At 53.3% G+C, this 13,830-nt stretch overlaps 1 protein-coding gene and 1 pseudogene across 1 annotated transcript; both read right to left on the bottom strand.

Annotated features, from left to right (window-relative positions):
* Nucleotides 1–3,858: 3,858 nt before the first annotated feature.
* Nucleotides 3,859–6,091, bottom strand: LOC138686045 (feather keratin Cos2-3-like; annotated as a pseudogene).
* A 6,449-nt stretch (nucleotides 6,092–12,540) lies between these two features.
* Nucleotides 12,541–13,337, bottom strand: LOC138685832 (feather keratin Cos1-1/Cos1-3/Cos2-1-like). Its single transcript, XM_069786178.1, has 2 exons — nucleotides 13,248–13,337; nucleotides 12,541–12,867 (listed from the first exon to the last, which is right to left on the bottom strand). Exons 1-2 carry the CDS (start codon nucleotides 13,314–13,316, stop codon nucleotides 12,541–12,543), a joined length of 396 nt encoding a protein of 131 aa, XP_069642279.1. The 5' UTR covers nucleotides 13,317–13,337.
* Between the last annotated feature and the right edge of the window lie 493 nt (nucleotides 13,338–13,830).

A 13,830-nucleotide genomic window follows, 5' to 3' on the forward strand; every position in this document is an offset into this window, starting at 1 on the left:
GGGGACGCGGCCGTGTATTACTGCGCCCTGAGAGACACGGGGAGAGGAGCCGGGGCTGCGGCCGGGCACGAACCGCCGCGGGCGGGGCCGGGCCTGCGGGGCGGGGCCGGGGGGACAGCCCCGGGCGGGTCCGCCAGGGGGCGCTGCCGCTCCGCCCGCCGGCACCGCCTCGCCCCGCCAGGCCCCGCCCAGCCCCGCCCGGCCCCGCCCAGCGGGCCCCGGGGCGCTTCCCCTGCCACCGGGCATTGTCATCAGCATCAGCACTGCCACCGGCGTCAAGCATCGCCATCGCAATCGGCATCCAGCTTCTTCTAGAATCATAGAATCATTTAGGTTGGAAAAGACCTTCAAGATCATCGAGTCCAACCATTAACCATGCCCACTAAACCATGTCCTGAAGTACCCTGTCCGCTCGCTTTTTGAATATCTCCAGGGATGGTGACTCAACCACCTCCCTGGGCAGCACATTCTTCCGAGCTTCTCCATTGTTTCCCACCACGGGATCTCTTCCGGTCCTCGGAAGCCATCCCGCAGAGTCAGGAGTTGGAGCCCAACACAGACACGAGACAATGACGTAGGGGTGACTGAAACCCTCAGGCTTTCTCCATAGGTCCCAGACGATGAGGCTGTTGTAGAGGATTTGGCTCCACACCAAATGCAGAGCCTTTTGGTGTGCAGGCGAAGTCCCAGAGGTGGGATGAAAGCTTGGACACGCCTGGTGTCCCAGACACATTGGGGGCTCAAGGGGTGCCAAGGTCATGTCTCAGAGGCAGTCAGAAAGAGAATTGCTATGTTTCCCAAAGGGGTCGAAGGTCTGAGGTTTGCTGAAGCTGAAAGCCGTCCACTGACCAGAAAGGTTTCTGTAGAGCTGGTCCCCAGGGAAGCCTGCATGGCTCTAGTAGCTCACTCAGCTGTTCAAGGTCCATGCTCCCGGGCTGCAGAAGCAGAGAGGAAAACCTGGTTTCTGCAACGGCAGAGGCCCCTGTCCTGAACTGGCAAAGGACGCCTTCTCCAGGCATTCCTTGGATGGGCTTCCAACAGGCCAGGTTGCATGCTTGCCTCAGTGGTGGTGTCTGGGAGCCCAGGGCAGCACAAGCAGCTGTGCCCTTGTAGGAAATCAGACCAACTGCACTCTGAGATGTCTTTTTAAAAGGGTAGCCAGCCGGGGAAGTGATCCTTCTCCTCTGTCACTCATGAGGCCATGCCTGGGGTCTTTTTATTTCTCACTTCTTTTTGACCCTGAAAATTCTCAAGTATTCTCAAGTGGAATGCACTGTTCACAGCTATTTTACAGGCTCTGGCCTTGGAAATTTTCCAGGCATGACAGGCACAGCCCTGAGCAGCCTGATCTAATGAGACCTGCTCTGAGCGTGGACTTGGAGTGGGTGATCTGCAGAGGACCTGTCCAACCTAAATTGTGCTATGGTAAGAGTAAAAATAGTGTGGCTACAAGGCTTTGTTAAAGGCTACAAGGAAGGCGAGGTCAAATGCAGATCCTACTTGTATTGAGGAAACCGAGAACGGAAGGGTTATGCTCAAGTGAAAGGACTGTTTATTTGCATTTGAGTGGGTTTTTTTTCCCCAACAAGCTTTTCAGAAGCTGATTTATGAGATTTATGAGATGGGATGGGCAGTGTGGCTGGAAACATCGTTTGTTGTTTCCTGAGATATCTTCTCCTGAAGAGAGGGAGAAAGTCCACAGTGCCTGGAGGGGCTGAGTGGGACGGTTGGTGTCTGCAGGGTTTGGGGTTGTTGACCATTGTGTTTGTGAGAGCTGCAGCCTTGGAGTGTGCTGAGAGGAGCTTGGGGCACCATACAGGAGCCAGGAGAGGCCAACTCAACCGTGGTCTTGAGGTTGGTGAAACAGGAGGCACGAGGCATCAGGGAAAGAGAGACTCCCGAGATGTTGCACAGGAGGATGTGCCAGTGAGCTTGGTCACCAGGTGCATGTCTATCCCCCCTTAAGCCCTGACCTTGGAAAAGCAAAGGTGGCGTCTGCAGGAGCAACACATGTCACTGCTGGAGGAGGGAGGACCACAGCATGGGCAATTCAAGCGTGCTAAGGAGAAGCATTTTGTCCTCCCTGTTTCACTCTTTGTTGCCCTTGCCGGGTCATTTCCGGCAGGTGTGCTCTCTCAGGGCTCTTGGTGGGGACGTGTGGCTTTTCTGAGTCTCTCTCACACATGCAGGAGGATTGGTCTCAGCATGCACCTCGGGTATCTCATCCTCGCTGCTTTCCTGAGGCAACCACTAGGTAAGCACTGGCTTTGACTGGAGGCTTGATTCCTCTTCCCCCCAGGAGACCCTCACCCCCTCAACAGTTCTCTGCAGGGAGCTGCTCTTGAAGTAAGGGCAAATGTTGGGAAACATCAGATCACAGGGGTGGTTTTGCACCTGCTTTCTCAAGATGCAGTTACTGATGGGAAAGGAAAATGAGACCAAGAAGCAGCCTCTCCTCTCCTGATCATCTTAGACCCCTGCCCTTCCTTTTCTCTTGCCAACCATCCACCTCTCTCTGCCTCTCTCTGCTGATCTGTCTGGGCCCAGCGTTTCACAGACATATGACTGCAGAAGCTCTTTTCTGTCTCAGCAGTACCTGTTTTCTGACGCACAGGACTTTTGAAAGGTGATGCAGGGACATGAAAGCTCTCTCATCCCACTCTCATTCTTAGGGTGTCCCAGGATCTCTCCTGGCTGGCACATGTCATGCAGCATGCCTTGGCTATCCATTCCTCCAGTGTGATTGCAATGCCAGGGCTTCCTTTTCCCTCCCCTCCCTTAACCTTGGAGCCTTTTGAGAGCACAGGGAATGGGGAGCAGGATGAAACTTCTCACAGGAGTTCCCACGTCCCTCACCCTGCTGGAGGTGTCCTGGAGCCAGCACAGGAAGGCCAGGCACTACAGGCTCTTCCCTGGAGCCTCCAGGCAGCAGGCGAGTGAGGATGGAAGACCTGGGTGAAAGCACAGCTCTCTCTGGGGGCATCCCTGTGGGAGGTTATTGGCATTACAGTGCTCTGGGATCCATGCTGAGCTGAGGTCTCAGACCTCCTGCCCAATGACACTCACCACCTTGCTGTTCCCACCCATGGGGGTCTTGCTGCAGAGCAAGACACAGGGAACTTTCTCCTCTGGCACTTTGCATTCCCTCTTGTTTTGCATCCTGGAGCCTTTCCCTGCACAGCTGCTGACCCTTGCTTTCTTCCAGGCACCATGGGGCAGACCACCGTCACCCAGCAAGAAGGACAAGTCACAGTCAAGGAGAGAGACACCTTCCAGACCACCTGCACCTACGAGGTCGCCAGCTTTGATGGATTGCTCTGGTACCAGCAGAGGAAAGGCCAAGCCCCACAGCTTATCTCATATCAGGCAGCAGCTGGCCCCAGGCAGAGTGGCCGTTTCACCACGTTGCTGAACACGACGGGGAAAAACAGCCTTCTCCGTCTGGAGGAAGTCGAGGTCTCTGACGCTGCCTTGTACCTCTGTGCTGTGCAAGACACCCTGGTGCAGGAAGCTTCCTTGGCTGTGCAACAAGCCAGGGGAGAGAGGGCATTGGTTTGTGTGAGGCTGAGCTTGGGGGAAGGGGCCCTCAGCTCTCCCCTGGCAGTGTCGCTTGCCCTGTACACCCAGAGCTCTGCAGGTTAAAATCCCCTTCCAGGAGAGGACAGTGTCAGTGGCTTGAGAGGAAGAAGAAGGTGGTGAATGAGTCTCAGGTTCCCTCATATTCACCGCGCGTTATGTGGTGATTCTGCCCATGGCTTTGGAGAAGTGATGGGCAATGCAGGAGGTTGGGACCGCTTGTGCAATGGTTCCCTGCTGCTCTTCACTTTCTGTTTTTGTCTACTGCACATTGCTTCTTCAGCTATTCCTGCAAGCCTGTTCCTTAGAGTACCTGCTCCGGGATGTGTCCCTCAGAGGTCAGAGTTCAAAGTAAGATGAAAAATGTAAATAACGTGCCACAGAACAATGCTCCTTCCAGGAATTACATGCTTACAACAATTTTGGAAAATGCTCAGAACTACTCTGTGTCTCCTCCAGTTGCTGCATGCCTACATGCTGTGATCCAGAGGACCTACTGTCCCCCAGTGCACTCTGCCGGTCCTTGGAGGCCTCCTCATGCCCTGCCTTGTGGGCTTTCCCTAGCCCTGCGTCATTTCTGTTGCAGTGGGACCAGGCTGTACAACTCTGTACAAGAGCACAATGGGCGAAGAGACCCCCAGGCAGAGGTGGGCAACAGAGCGTGCCAGGAGAAGAGCCAGCTTTGAGGAAAGCTGCTTCATGCCTGGCAGAAGGCCAGGCCACACAGAGCAGCCATGGGGGTTTGGGCACTGGCTGCTGTCGTTGGGCTCCCTGTCTGGTGGGAGCTGGTGCTGTGTGAGAAGCCTGAGGACCCTGGTGTGTGGCCTGTGTAACTGCTGGGCTGTGCAGGGCACTGTTTGGGAGGTGGAGGGTGTAGAGGGTGTGTAGGTAGAATTCCCTTCTGCACAGGTTGTCAGCTGTTGACCTCTCAGAGCCTCCAGCACCACCGGGCTCCTCACTGGGGGATAGCAGTGCTTGGGCTCCCGATCTGCAGGACCTGCTCTGAGGCCAAGGGGCCATACCTGAGCAGAGATGCCAGAATGCAGGGCCTGATCTCCAGGGGCTGTGGAGGAGCTGAGTATGTCTTCCTCAGCTTCAAGAGGCAGTGACTGCAAGGGACCCATTGCCCTGTCTCCCACCCTCCCCTTCCTCTGGAAATGATGAAAAGTTCACTTGCGTCCTCACCTTCTCCCCCCACAACCAAAGGCAATGCCTTTCGTCCTTGGCACCACGAGACAATGTCCACCAAGAAAAGGATTACATGGAGGCAGAGGCTGTGATGCGGAAAGCTTTAATAACTCTGAAGAGGGAAGGGAGTTCAATTCTAGAGAAGGCTGCCGGTGCAGGGAGAGCAATAGCAGCTGCTGAAAGTCTGCGCCCGTTGCCCATGGTGGAGATCCTGCAGGACATCCGTTTGCTTGCACCGCAGAGAGAGCAGGGTCAGCAGATGCCCCAGGTTGGGTCTGGAGATCTTACGGCCCAGAAGAACAAAAGAAGACAAGAAAGAGATCGGAGGTAGTGGAAGGCAGGGGATTTAGACTTTGGCCATGTTTTCAGAGGGCCTCCACTGCCCTCCTTTGGAAGGGCAGCACTGGATGTTCAGCCTCTCTGAAATGAATGGCCAGGAGTTCCGTCCTCACTTCAGCATCAGCTGCTGGTTTTGGGGTGGTCCTTGTCTGGGCTGTCACCAGGGGCTTTAGCAGGGGGGGCACCTTCTGCCACAGTAGCGGCTGGTGATGCAGGAGAGGTCACAGCACCCAGAGTTGATGGGCACTCCGTCACAGCTGAGGATGCTGCCAACGGCAGCGGAGGTGGAGGAGCCCACAACGGTGTTCTGCGGGAAGGAGCTGAGGATGGGGCCGGGCAGGGTCACCACCACGGGAGAGGGCTGGATGACGACGGTGGAGTTCTGGCACTGCCTGACACAGGGCTCATTGCAGCTGTTGGCCAGTGGAGTCGGGCCACAAGGCTGGCAGGGCTGGCACTGGTTGTAGCAGGACATATCTCAGGTCCAGAAGTTTACCTGGGACAGAGGGTAGAGAGGAATCACAGCACGGGTACATGCGAGAAGCCGTCTGCCATGAGTCCACCAGCAAAGTCAAAGGCACCTGCTGAGCTGGGAGGTAGAAGCTGGGCAGTGAGGCCAAAGGGTTTCTGAGCTCTATCCAGACACGGTACTGCAGAGTGTCACCAGGCCCAAAGGAGCGTCTGACTATCTCTTAAAAGTTGAGCCGCCTCAGCCAAGTCCCAGACACTCTCTGAGTGAGACCTTCACCTTTCTTCCCCCTCCCATGACAAGCAGCACCATGACCCAGCATAGGGTTGAGGAGCATGCATCTGCAGGAGCAGAAAGTAACATGAGGAAAGGCTTTTAGACTCACCTGGTTCCCAAGGAGAAGGACGTGAGAGAGGTGGATGAGAGAGCAAGGAGCTGGGCTGGCTTTTATGGTGGCCCTGACCTGCCCCAGGCCCAGAGGGAGCTTCTACGGAAGTGACAATTTTCTAAGGTGCTCATGAAGAACGGAAAACATCCCAGCTAATGATGTGGGCTGGGTGGTTGTTTTCCCGGATGACACCTTTTCATTTCCTGGCTTATGCCATACCCATTCCCTCATGGAGACTTCTTCTGAGTGCTGGGATCGAGAGGCTCCAGGATTTGCAGGACAGGAATGCGACGTTGCTGGCAGAAGACTCAGTTTGGGTGCCGGATGGGTGCAGTGCAGGCAAATGATGTTGGCCTGGGGCACGCTGGTGGGGTTGCCTGTGGCCACGTTCACAGGAACGGCCCAGCTGCTCCCAGCCCTGCAACCCTTGGCTGGTCACCCAAGGGCTTCCCTGTGTGAGGACGTGCCGTGTCTTTCTTTTTCTCTTCCTCCCAACTTGCTCCAATGTTCACTTGTGGTCAGCTTCCCAGGCAGGTGGGCTGCACTGCTGGGTTTCAATCCTCTTCCTCCTAAACGTGCCCTCTGGAGAAATTTGTTGACCTCTTTTGGCATCTTACTGTCAGGGGATTACAGGGATCACAAGGGCCCTTAATGCAAACTGTTTTTCTGAGCATGCTGGGCCCGTGAACACATCTTCCACAAGGGTAGAAGATGACCACCTGGAAGGCACTTCTCGGTTACTGCAGCCCCCCCCAGGGCAAGAGGCGGTTGAACACAGTGAGGTTGTTTCCCTGCAGAGGCTGCCTGCTGCACTCCCAGGTCCTGAAGGAGCATTTGAGAGTCCATTTTGGTCCCCACTCAGAAATGCAGCAGGAGTTGAAGGAGGCAGAAGTTTGCCCCATGGCTTCCATGGAGCATGTCAGGCACTCACCCTGACCCTAACCCTCTGGGTGATCTTCTAAAATAGTTGTTTAACCTTAAACAAGAGCTGAACCACATTCAGGATTATGCTAGTTCCTACCAATAGGACCATACTGGTCTCAACATCCCAGGGGTTTTCAAATTTTCCAAAATTCTCAAACGCCATTGTAACTAGACTGGGGAAGAAAGGTGTCTCACCCATAGATTGGCTCTCTGAGGAGGAAGGATGAATGGTGTAAGTATTAATAGCTTCCCACAGATGGCTCCCAAAGTATAGAGGTGACAACAATGCTGAGTGCAAACACCGGATTAGTCCCACAACCGATAATTTTATCCTACCATAAGCCAGTATTGCACAATACATCAAAGCGAAAACCTTAATCTACCGCCCACGGATGATAAGCAGCAGCACAGGGACTACATACAGCAAGTGAGGTGATGCATAACAGAACTCTAAAAACAAGTGCCACAACTCTAAGAACTCATAAATCAACATAGTGACCAGCGACTCTTAGACCAATGTAATAAATGCTTGTAACAAATTCATTTTAACAAGCGCTGGTTAGGGTTGTCATTATCTCAACCCTTCGAGCCCCACATTAGGCACCAAAAGGACTGTTGTGGTTTAACCTCAGCCAGCAACTAAGTACCAGGCAGCCGCTCACTCACTTCCCCCCCACCCCAGTGGGATGGGGGAGGAAATCGGGAAAAGAAGTAAACTCATGGGTTGGGATAAGAACAGTTTAATAGAACAGAAAGGAAGAAACTAATAATGATAATGGTAACACTAATAAAATGACAATAGAAATACTAAAAAGGATTGGAATATGCAAGTGATGCACAATGCAATTGCTCACCACCCGCCAACAGATGGCCTGTTAGTTCCTGAGCAGCGATCCCCCCGCCTCCACTCCTCCCAGTTTATATACTAGACGTGATGTCCCATGGTACGGAATACCCCGTTGGCCAGTTTGGGTCAGCTGCCCTGGCTGTGTCCTGTGCCAATTTCTTGTGCCCCTCCAGCTTTCTCTCTGGCTGGGCATGAGAAGCTGAAAAATCCTTGACTTTATGCTAAACATTACTTAGCAACAACTGAAAACATCAGTGTGTTATCAACATTCTTCTCACACCGAACTCAAAAACATAGCACTGTACCAGCTACTAGGAAGACAATTATCTATCCCAGCTGAAACCAGGACACAGGGCCTGTAGTGACAGAAGGGGTAATGGTTTTAAAGTGAAAAAGGGTAGACTTAGATTGGACATAAGGAAGAAATCTTTTTTTATTAGGGTGGTGAGACTCTGGAACAGGTTGCCCAGAGACATTGTGGACGCCCCATCCTTGGAATTTTTCAAGGTCAGGTTGGACAGGACTTTGAGCAACATGAAAACTGAGCAGAGCGCAGTAGTGATGGAACCAGAACTGACTCCAGTATGCAACAGTCCAACGGTGCACACCATCCTCCTGCTGCATCCAATGTCACCTGCTCGTCACGCCACACTGAAGCCCAATCCTGCTCTGCCAACTAAGAGGACTTTATGCCGTCCCTTCTGCCCAGAAGAACTGGCATGACAGATGGAGCCCAGAGTTGGGAACTAAATGAACTCAATGAACTTTTTATGGACATGACCCATAAACTAAAGGAATGATATCTCTCTGTGTGTATACACATACATCTCTCTCTCTCTCTCTCTCTTATAGGAAGGAAAAAGCGGTGACGATTGACCAGGATGTAACTGAAGGTATGGGAACTAAGCATGATGTCAATGGTATGGAATAAGGGGTGGATACTGTCCTGGTTTCAGCTGGGATAGAGTTAATTGTCTTCCTAGTAGCTGGTACAGTGCTATGGTTTTGAGTTCAGTGTGAGAACTCTCCTTCCCAACAGAGGAAAATAACTCCTGCTTTTCCAGAAGAAAACAAGAGAGGAGTGGAAAAGTCCCTGGAGACTCCTAAGGACTACTTGTTGCTTAGGAAGTGCCTGATAATGTGCATGCACGGTATTGGAAGAATGCACAAGTTCTTCCCGGTTAAGTAGGGCAGCACAAGCATTTTTCTTCCTGGGAAAACCAGGGAAGTTTTGTATACAAAGGAGATGTCATTAAGGGGTCCAGTCTGTTTGATTTAGTCCAATGTGTCCTTCAGTCTTGTGGCCCATCTAGCCTGAGAACACCTAGAGACTGGAATGTTTTTATGGAAACCTATGACGAATGCCCCATCTTCTGTCATAGGACCACAACCAGGTTCTCTGGGGACAACTAAAAGTAACCGAGGAGGGCTGAGAAGCACTACACACAGCACCCTATGAAGTTTACTGTTGAAACTAAAATATTCATAGAATCATGGAATCATAGCATGGTTTAGGTTGGAAGGGACCTTTAAAAGGTAATCTAGTCCAACCCCTTCTGCCATGGAGGGGTTTGTATTCACAAAATCTTCAAACTGTTTTGTCTGTTAGTGTCCACTTAAAAAACATGGGGTGAGGTGGGACAGGCTGGGCTGGGCTGAGCTTGAAGAGCACACACTCAGCCTTGCAGTTGGGTTGTAAGTTTTATTTACAGAATACATTTCTGATAATTGCTGCAAGCAATGCTGGTCTGGGTCTTCTAAAACATACTTTGAGTAGCTGTGGTCATGGGGAAAGATCTATCTTCATATTTTTCAAAACACATCAGCATCTGATCATTTTGTACTAGATTGTTGGAATACAGTTTTAAAACCTGTTTAAAAGGTAATCTGTTGTTACAGTGATGTAGAAAAAAGACACTGTGATAGCCACACGTGTCCTGGGTTTGGCTGGAACAGAGTTAATTTTCACAAGAAGCTGGGAGGGGACACAGCAAGGATAGGTGGCCCGACTTAGCCAAGAGGATATTTGGTACCACATGATGTCATGCTCAGTATATAAACTGGGGGAGTTGGCCGGGGGGAGGGGGGATTCTGGGCTCAGGAACGGACAGGGCATGGGGTTCCAGGTGGTGAGCAATTGCATTGTGCATCGCTTGCTTCGTATATTCTTCTATCAGTATTATTGTTTTTATTATTTCTTCTCTCCTCGTGTTGTCCTAGTAAACTGTCCTTATCTCAGCCCACAAGGTTTTTCTCTTTTGCTTCCGAACCTCCTCTGCATCCCACCAGGGGGGAGGAGTGAGCAAGTGGCCATGTGATGCTTAGTTGCTGGCTGTGCCTAAACCACGACAGCAGTCCACGGAGAGGTATACTGCAGTTGCTTCCTCTGCAAAGCACTGTCCATAGCATTGTGTTATAAAAAGGCCATGACGCCTTCAGGAAAGAGAGCACTCTTTGGAGGGTAAGCACATGAGTCAAAAAACTCTGTGTAGTGCTGGTGTGCCAAGAGAAGTGCTAGCCGGTGCTCTCCAGGCTGGTTATGAGGATGTGTATTCACCACCACGCTCACGGGTCTTGGATAAGCATGGGCCCGAGGGAGACGGTTGCTCGGGTAAACACCTAGAAATGTTTGCCTGGTGTAGGGCTCTGCTGAGAACAAACAAGAGCTTGGTCCACCTCAGACTTCTGTCTGAGACAGGAGATAATTCTACCCCCAAAGCATCTACCGATCATTGCCGTAATTTAGGCAAGAGATGTGTAGGGGGTCTCAGTCCCAGGGTCAGAGCTAGTGCTGGGGCTCAGACCAAGGCCAGACTCAAGAGAGGACAAGGTGAAGGCTCCAGCCAGCGACTGCCATGGACTATCTAGGAGCCTGGCCAGGCCAGGAGGATAACAGTAGCCCAAGCCAGACACAGGCACAGATAGGGCAGAGCTGGGCAGGCCTGCGCTAGGCCAGAGCTCTCATAGTAGACGGTGGGCCAGGAACCGAGCCAGAGCTGGGACCCATGGTTGCACTGGGTCTAGGTAGGCTTGGTCCTGATGCTCATTGTCCCTGTGTTACCACCTAATTCAGCACTGCCTCCCACAGAACCCAGCCTGGGGACAGCTGCCCCCCATCCTCACCCCACGTAGGAATCACTCTGTCCCCTGTGCTGGTCCTGTGGTGTTGGTGGTGTGTGAGGTCTGTGTGAGGGCAAACCCCCACACCACAGGGTCCCAGAGTCTGCAGCTGTGGGAAGGCCTTGGCCTGCATGTAGGGAGCAGGGGTGCCGCACAGAGCACAAGGGCCACTTCAGCCTCAGGGCTCTGGGAATGCTGAAGGAACTTGGTGCCTGGGGGAAGGCACTCCGACATGTGTCCTACGGTTGCACTGGTGTGTGCCCTGTGCCGTTCAGGGACAGGTCACGGATGCTGCTGATTGCAGAATCAGGTCCCACTGTCACTGCCATGTCTTCCCAGAGCTGGGGATATCTCCTCTCACATGGCACCTTTCCAGACCAGAGTTGGGTTGTGGCACTTGTGAGGCTGTAGAGTTCCTGGGCCTGAAGAAAGCTGCTCCTTGCTGGGGGAACACAAGGCACCAAAGAGCATCCATGTGTGATTGACCACCAGTCACTGTCTTGGGCCTGCCTTCACCCAAGGGGGTGGTTGGTTCACAGGGACAGGGGACTCCAGTGTGTGGCCTGCTGTAGCTGATACCAATACTAACTTGTGAACACCTCAGCCCTACACATGTAGGCAAGAGGTGGGCCATGCCAGATGCTGTGCTGAAGGGTGATAGGGCTGCACAGGGAAGCTGTCCCTGCTGCCCATGCCCAGGCGTGCTGGCCATGACCCCTCGATTGGCTGATGGAGTGAAGGAGCGGGCAGAGTAGGGACTGTGGGCCATCCCCAAGGCTATTTACCCCTTCCCAATTCCTGCCATCCTTTGGCAACATTGTCTTCTGAGCCTCCTTGCCCAGCACAGCTCCAGCCAAAGCAAGAGGAGCACTCTTCCCCAAGAGCTTGTGGGACTGCTGACATCCCTGGGACTACCCACATGCCCACAGTAATTCTCCTGAGGACAGCAGTTGTCAGGATTCCTGTTCACATGACATGCTCCAGGGCCAAGGGAGTATTTCTGAGCAGAGTCGCAGCAAGGCAAGGCGTGATGGTCATTGGCTGTGGAGTAACTAGGGTTGTCTCGCTCAGCTTCAAGAGGCCTTGCCCGAAAGAGGACTCGCTGCAGTGTGTCCCACCCTCCAATGCCTCTAGGAGTGAGGAAGGGTCCCCCTCTGCCCCCACCAAATTCCCCTCCAAAGCAATGGCTTTGACCCTCAGCAGTCAGTAGGCAGCTGGAAAGAGCACCCAAGGGGCACAGGTAGGGTTGCAGCAATTTTTTAATGACTCTAAAGAGGGAAATGGGGTCACTCCAAGGGGAGGCCCCCAGTGCAGGAAGGAGCAGGAGCAGCCAAGAATCTGTTCCCCTTTTCCTGTGGCAGAGTTGCCACCGGCCATCTGTTGACCCGCCTGGCAAAAGGGAGACAGCCTAGCAGGTCACTCCAGGCTGGTTTCTGGGGTCCTCAGAGCAGGCTTTGAGGGGAGCACAAGACAACAAAGAAAAGAGAGAAAAAGGGTGAGTGGAAGAGAGGAAAGGTAGACATTGGCCATGTTTTCAGAGAGCCCAGGCTTGTCCCTTCCACGCTGCCCTTGCAGGGCAAGCCAGAGGTGACCAGCTAGTCTGAAAACAACAGCATGAATTTTGATCCTCTGTCCAGCAGCATCTTCTGGGTTCCTAGGAGTCCTTATCGGAGGCCGTTGCCAGCATCTTTAGCAGGGGGGGCACCTTCTACCGCAGTAGCGGCTGGTGATGCAGGAGAGGTCACAGCACCCAGAGTTGATGGGCACTCCGTCACAGCTGAGGATGCTGCCAACAGCAGCGGAGGTGGAGGAGCCCACAACGGTGTTCTGCGGGAAGGAGCTGAGGATGGGGCCGGGCAGGGTCACCACCACGGGAGAGGGCTCAATGACGACGGTGGAGTTCTGGCACTGCCTGACACAGGGCTCATTGCAGCTGTTGGCCAGCGGGGTCGGGCCGCAGGGCTGGCAGGGCTGGCACTGGTCACAGTAGGACATGTCTTGGGGCTGGAGGTGTACCTGGGAGAGAGGGCAGGGAGGAAGCAAAACATGGGGAGGCGTGAGGAGCATTCTGTCACCACACCACGAGGGAGCCAAAGAAGATGCAGGGCTGGGAGATGGAGGCTGTGCAGAGATGTCTGAGGGCTTCTTGGCCTCGTCCTGCCAGGGCCCAGAAATAGCCACGAGCTCCCATGCGGCTACTGCCTAGCCCTGAGTCCAGAAGGCACCTGAGTACAGTCTCAGACTCCCTCCATGTCTAACCTTCTCCCCGCTTCCCTCTCCCATGACAAGCAGCCCCATGATGTGGCATAGAACCAAGCTGGTGTCAGCTGAGGGGCCCGTTGAGGTGAGACCTGCCTTTAGAGAAAGCAGAGAAGGAGAAGGGGGTTGAGACTCACCTGACTCCCAAGGAGATGGAGGCAAGAGAAGTGGATGAGAGAGTGAGGAGCTGGGCTGGCTTTTATCATGGACCTTTGCTGCCCCAGGCTGCCAGAGGCATCCCTTGCAGAGGTGATTCTTTTCTGACAAGCTCATCTTGAATGCAAAACGTCTCACCTAATGCTATAGGCTGTGTTTTGGCTCCCTGAATTGCTGTCGTTTCATTTCCTGCTTTATGCCAGGCACATTCCCCAGTGACGGCATCTTTTGTGTGACAGGATGAGAGGCCCAAGCATTTCCGGAGCAAAACACGTCAGCGTGGGCAGAGGACTCAGCTCACATGCTGGAGGAGTCCCGTAAAGGACACTCAAGGTAGACTAAACAGCTGGCTTAGACTACACACACACACACATCCAGACCTCTAGTCATCTAGAGCTAATTGAGAAGGCTCAAGACACCCCAAGAGAGACTGTCTACACTATCCAGAGCCACCACGCAAGTCTTGGACTTGACAGAGTCAGGGGGAAGACTGATCTGCAGTGGGTGAGAGTGGGAGGTGCAGTTGATGAGAGTAATGTGCCCAGCTTGAAACCATTTCACCCC

The sequence above is a fragment of the Haliaeetus albicilla genome, chromosome 7 (assembly GCF_947461875.1).
Source record: "Haliaeetus albicilla chromosome 7, bHalAlb1.1, whole genome shotgun sequence".
Taxonomy (NCBI): Eukaryota; Metazoa; Chordata; class Aves; order Accipitriformes; family Accipitridae; genus Haliaeetus; species Haliaeetus albicilla.

Bases quoted from the DNA above. Each gene is read 5' to 3' on its own strand.
- LOC138685832 (XM_069786178.1), bottom strand. From the start codon at position 13,316: ATGATAAAAGCCAGCCCAGCTCCTCACTCTCTCATCCACTTCTCTTGC. The intron at 12,868-13,247 runs GTGAGTCTCAAC...CCTCTCTCCCAG, and splicing joins TCCATCTCCTTGGGAGTCAG to GTACACCTCCAGCCCCAAGA.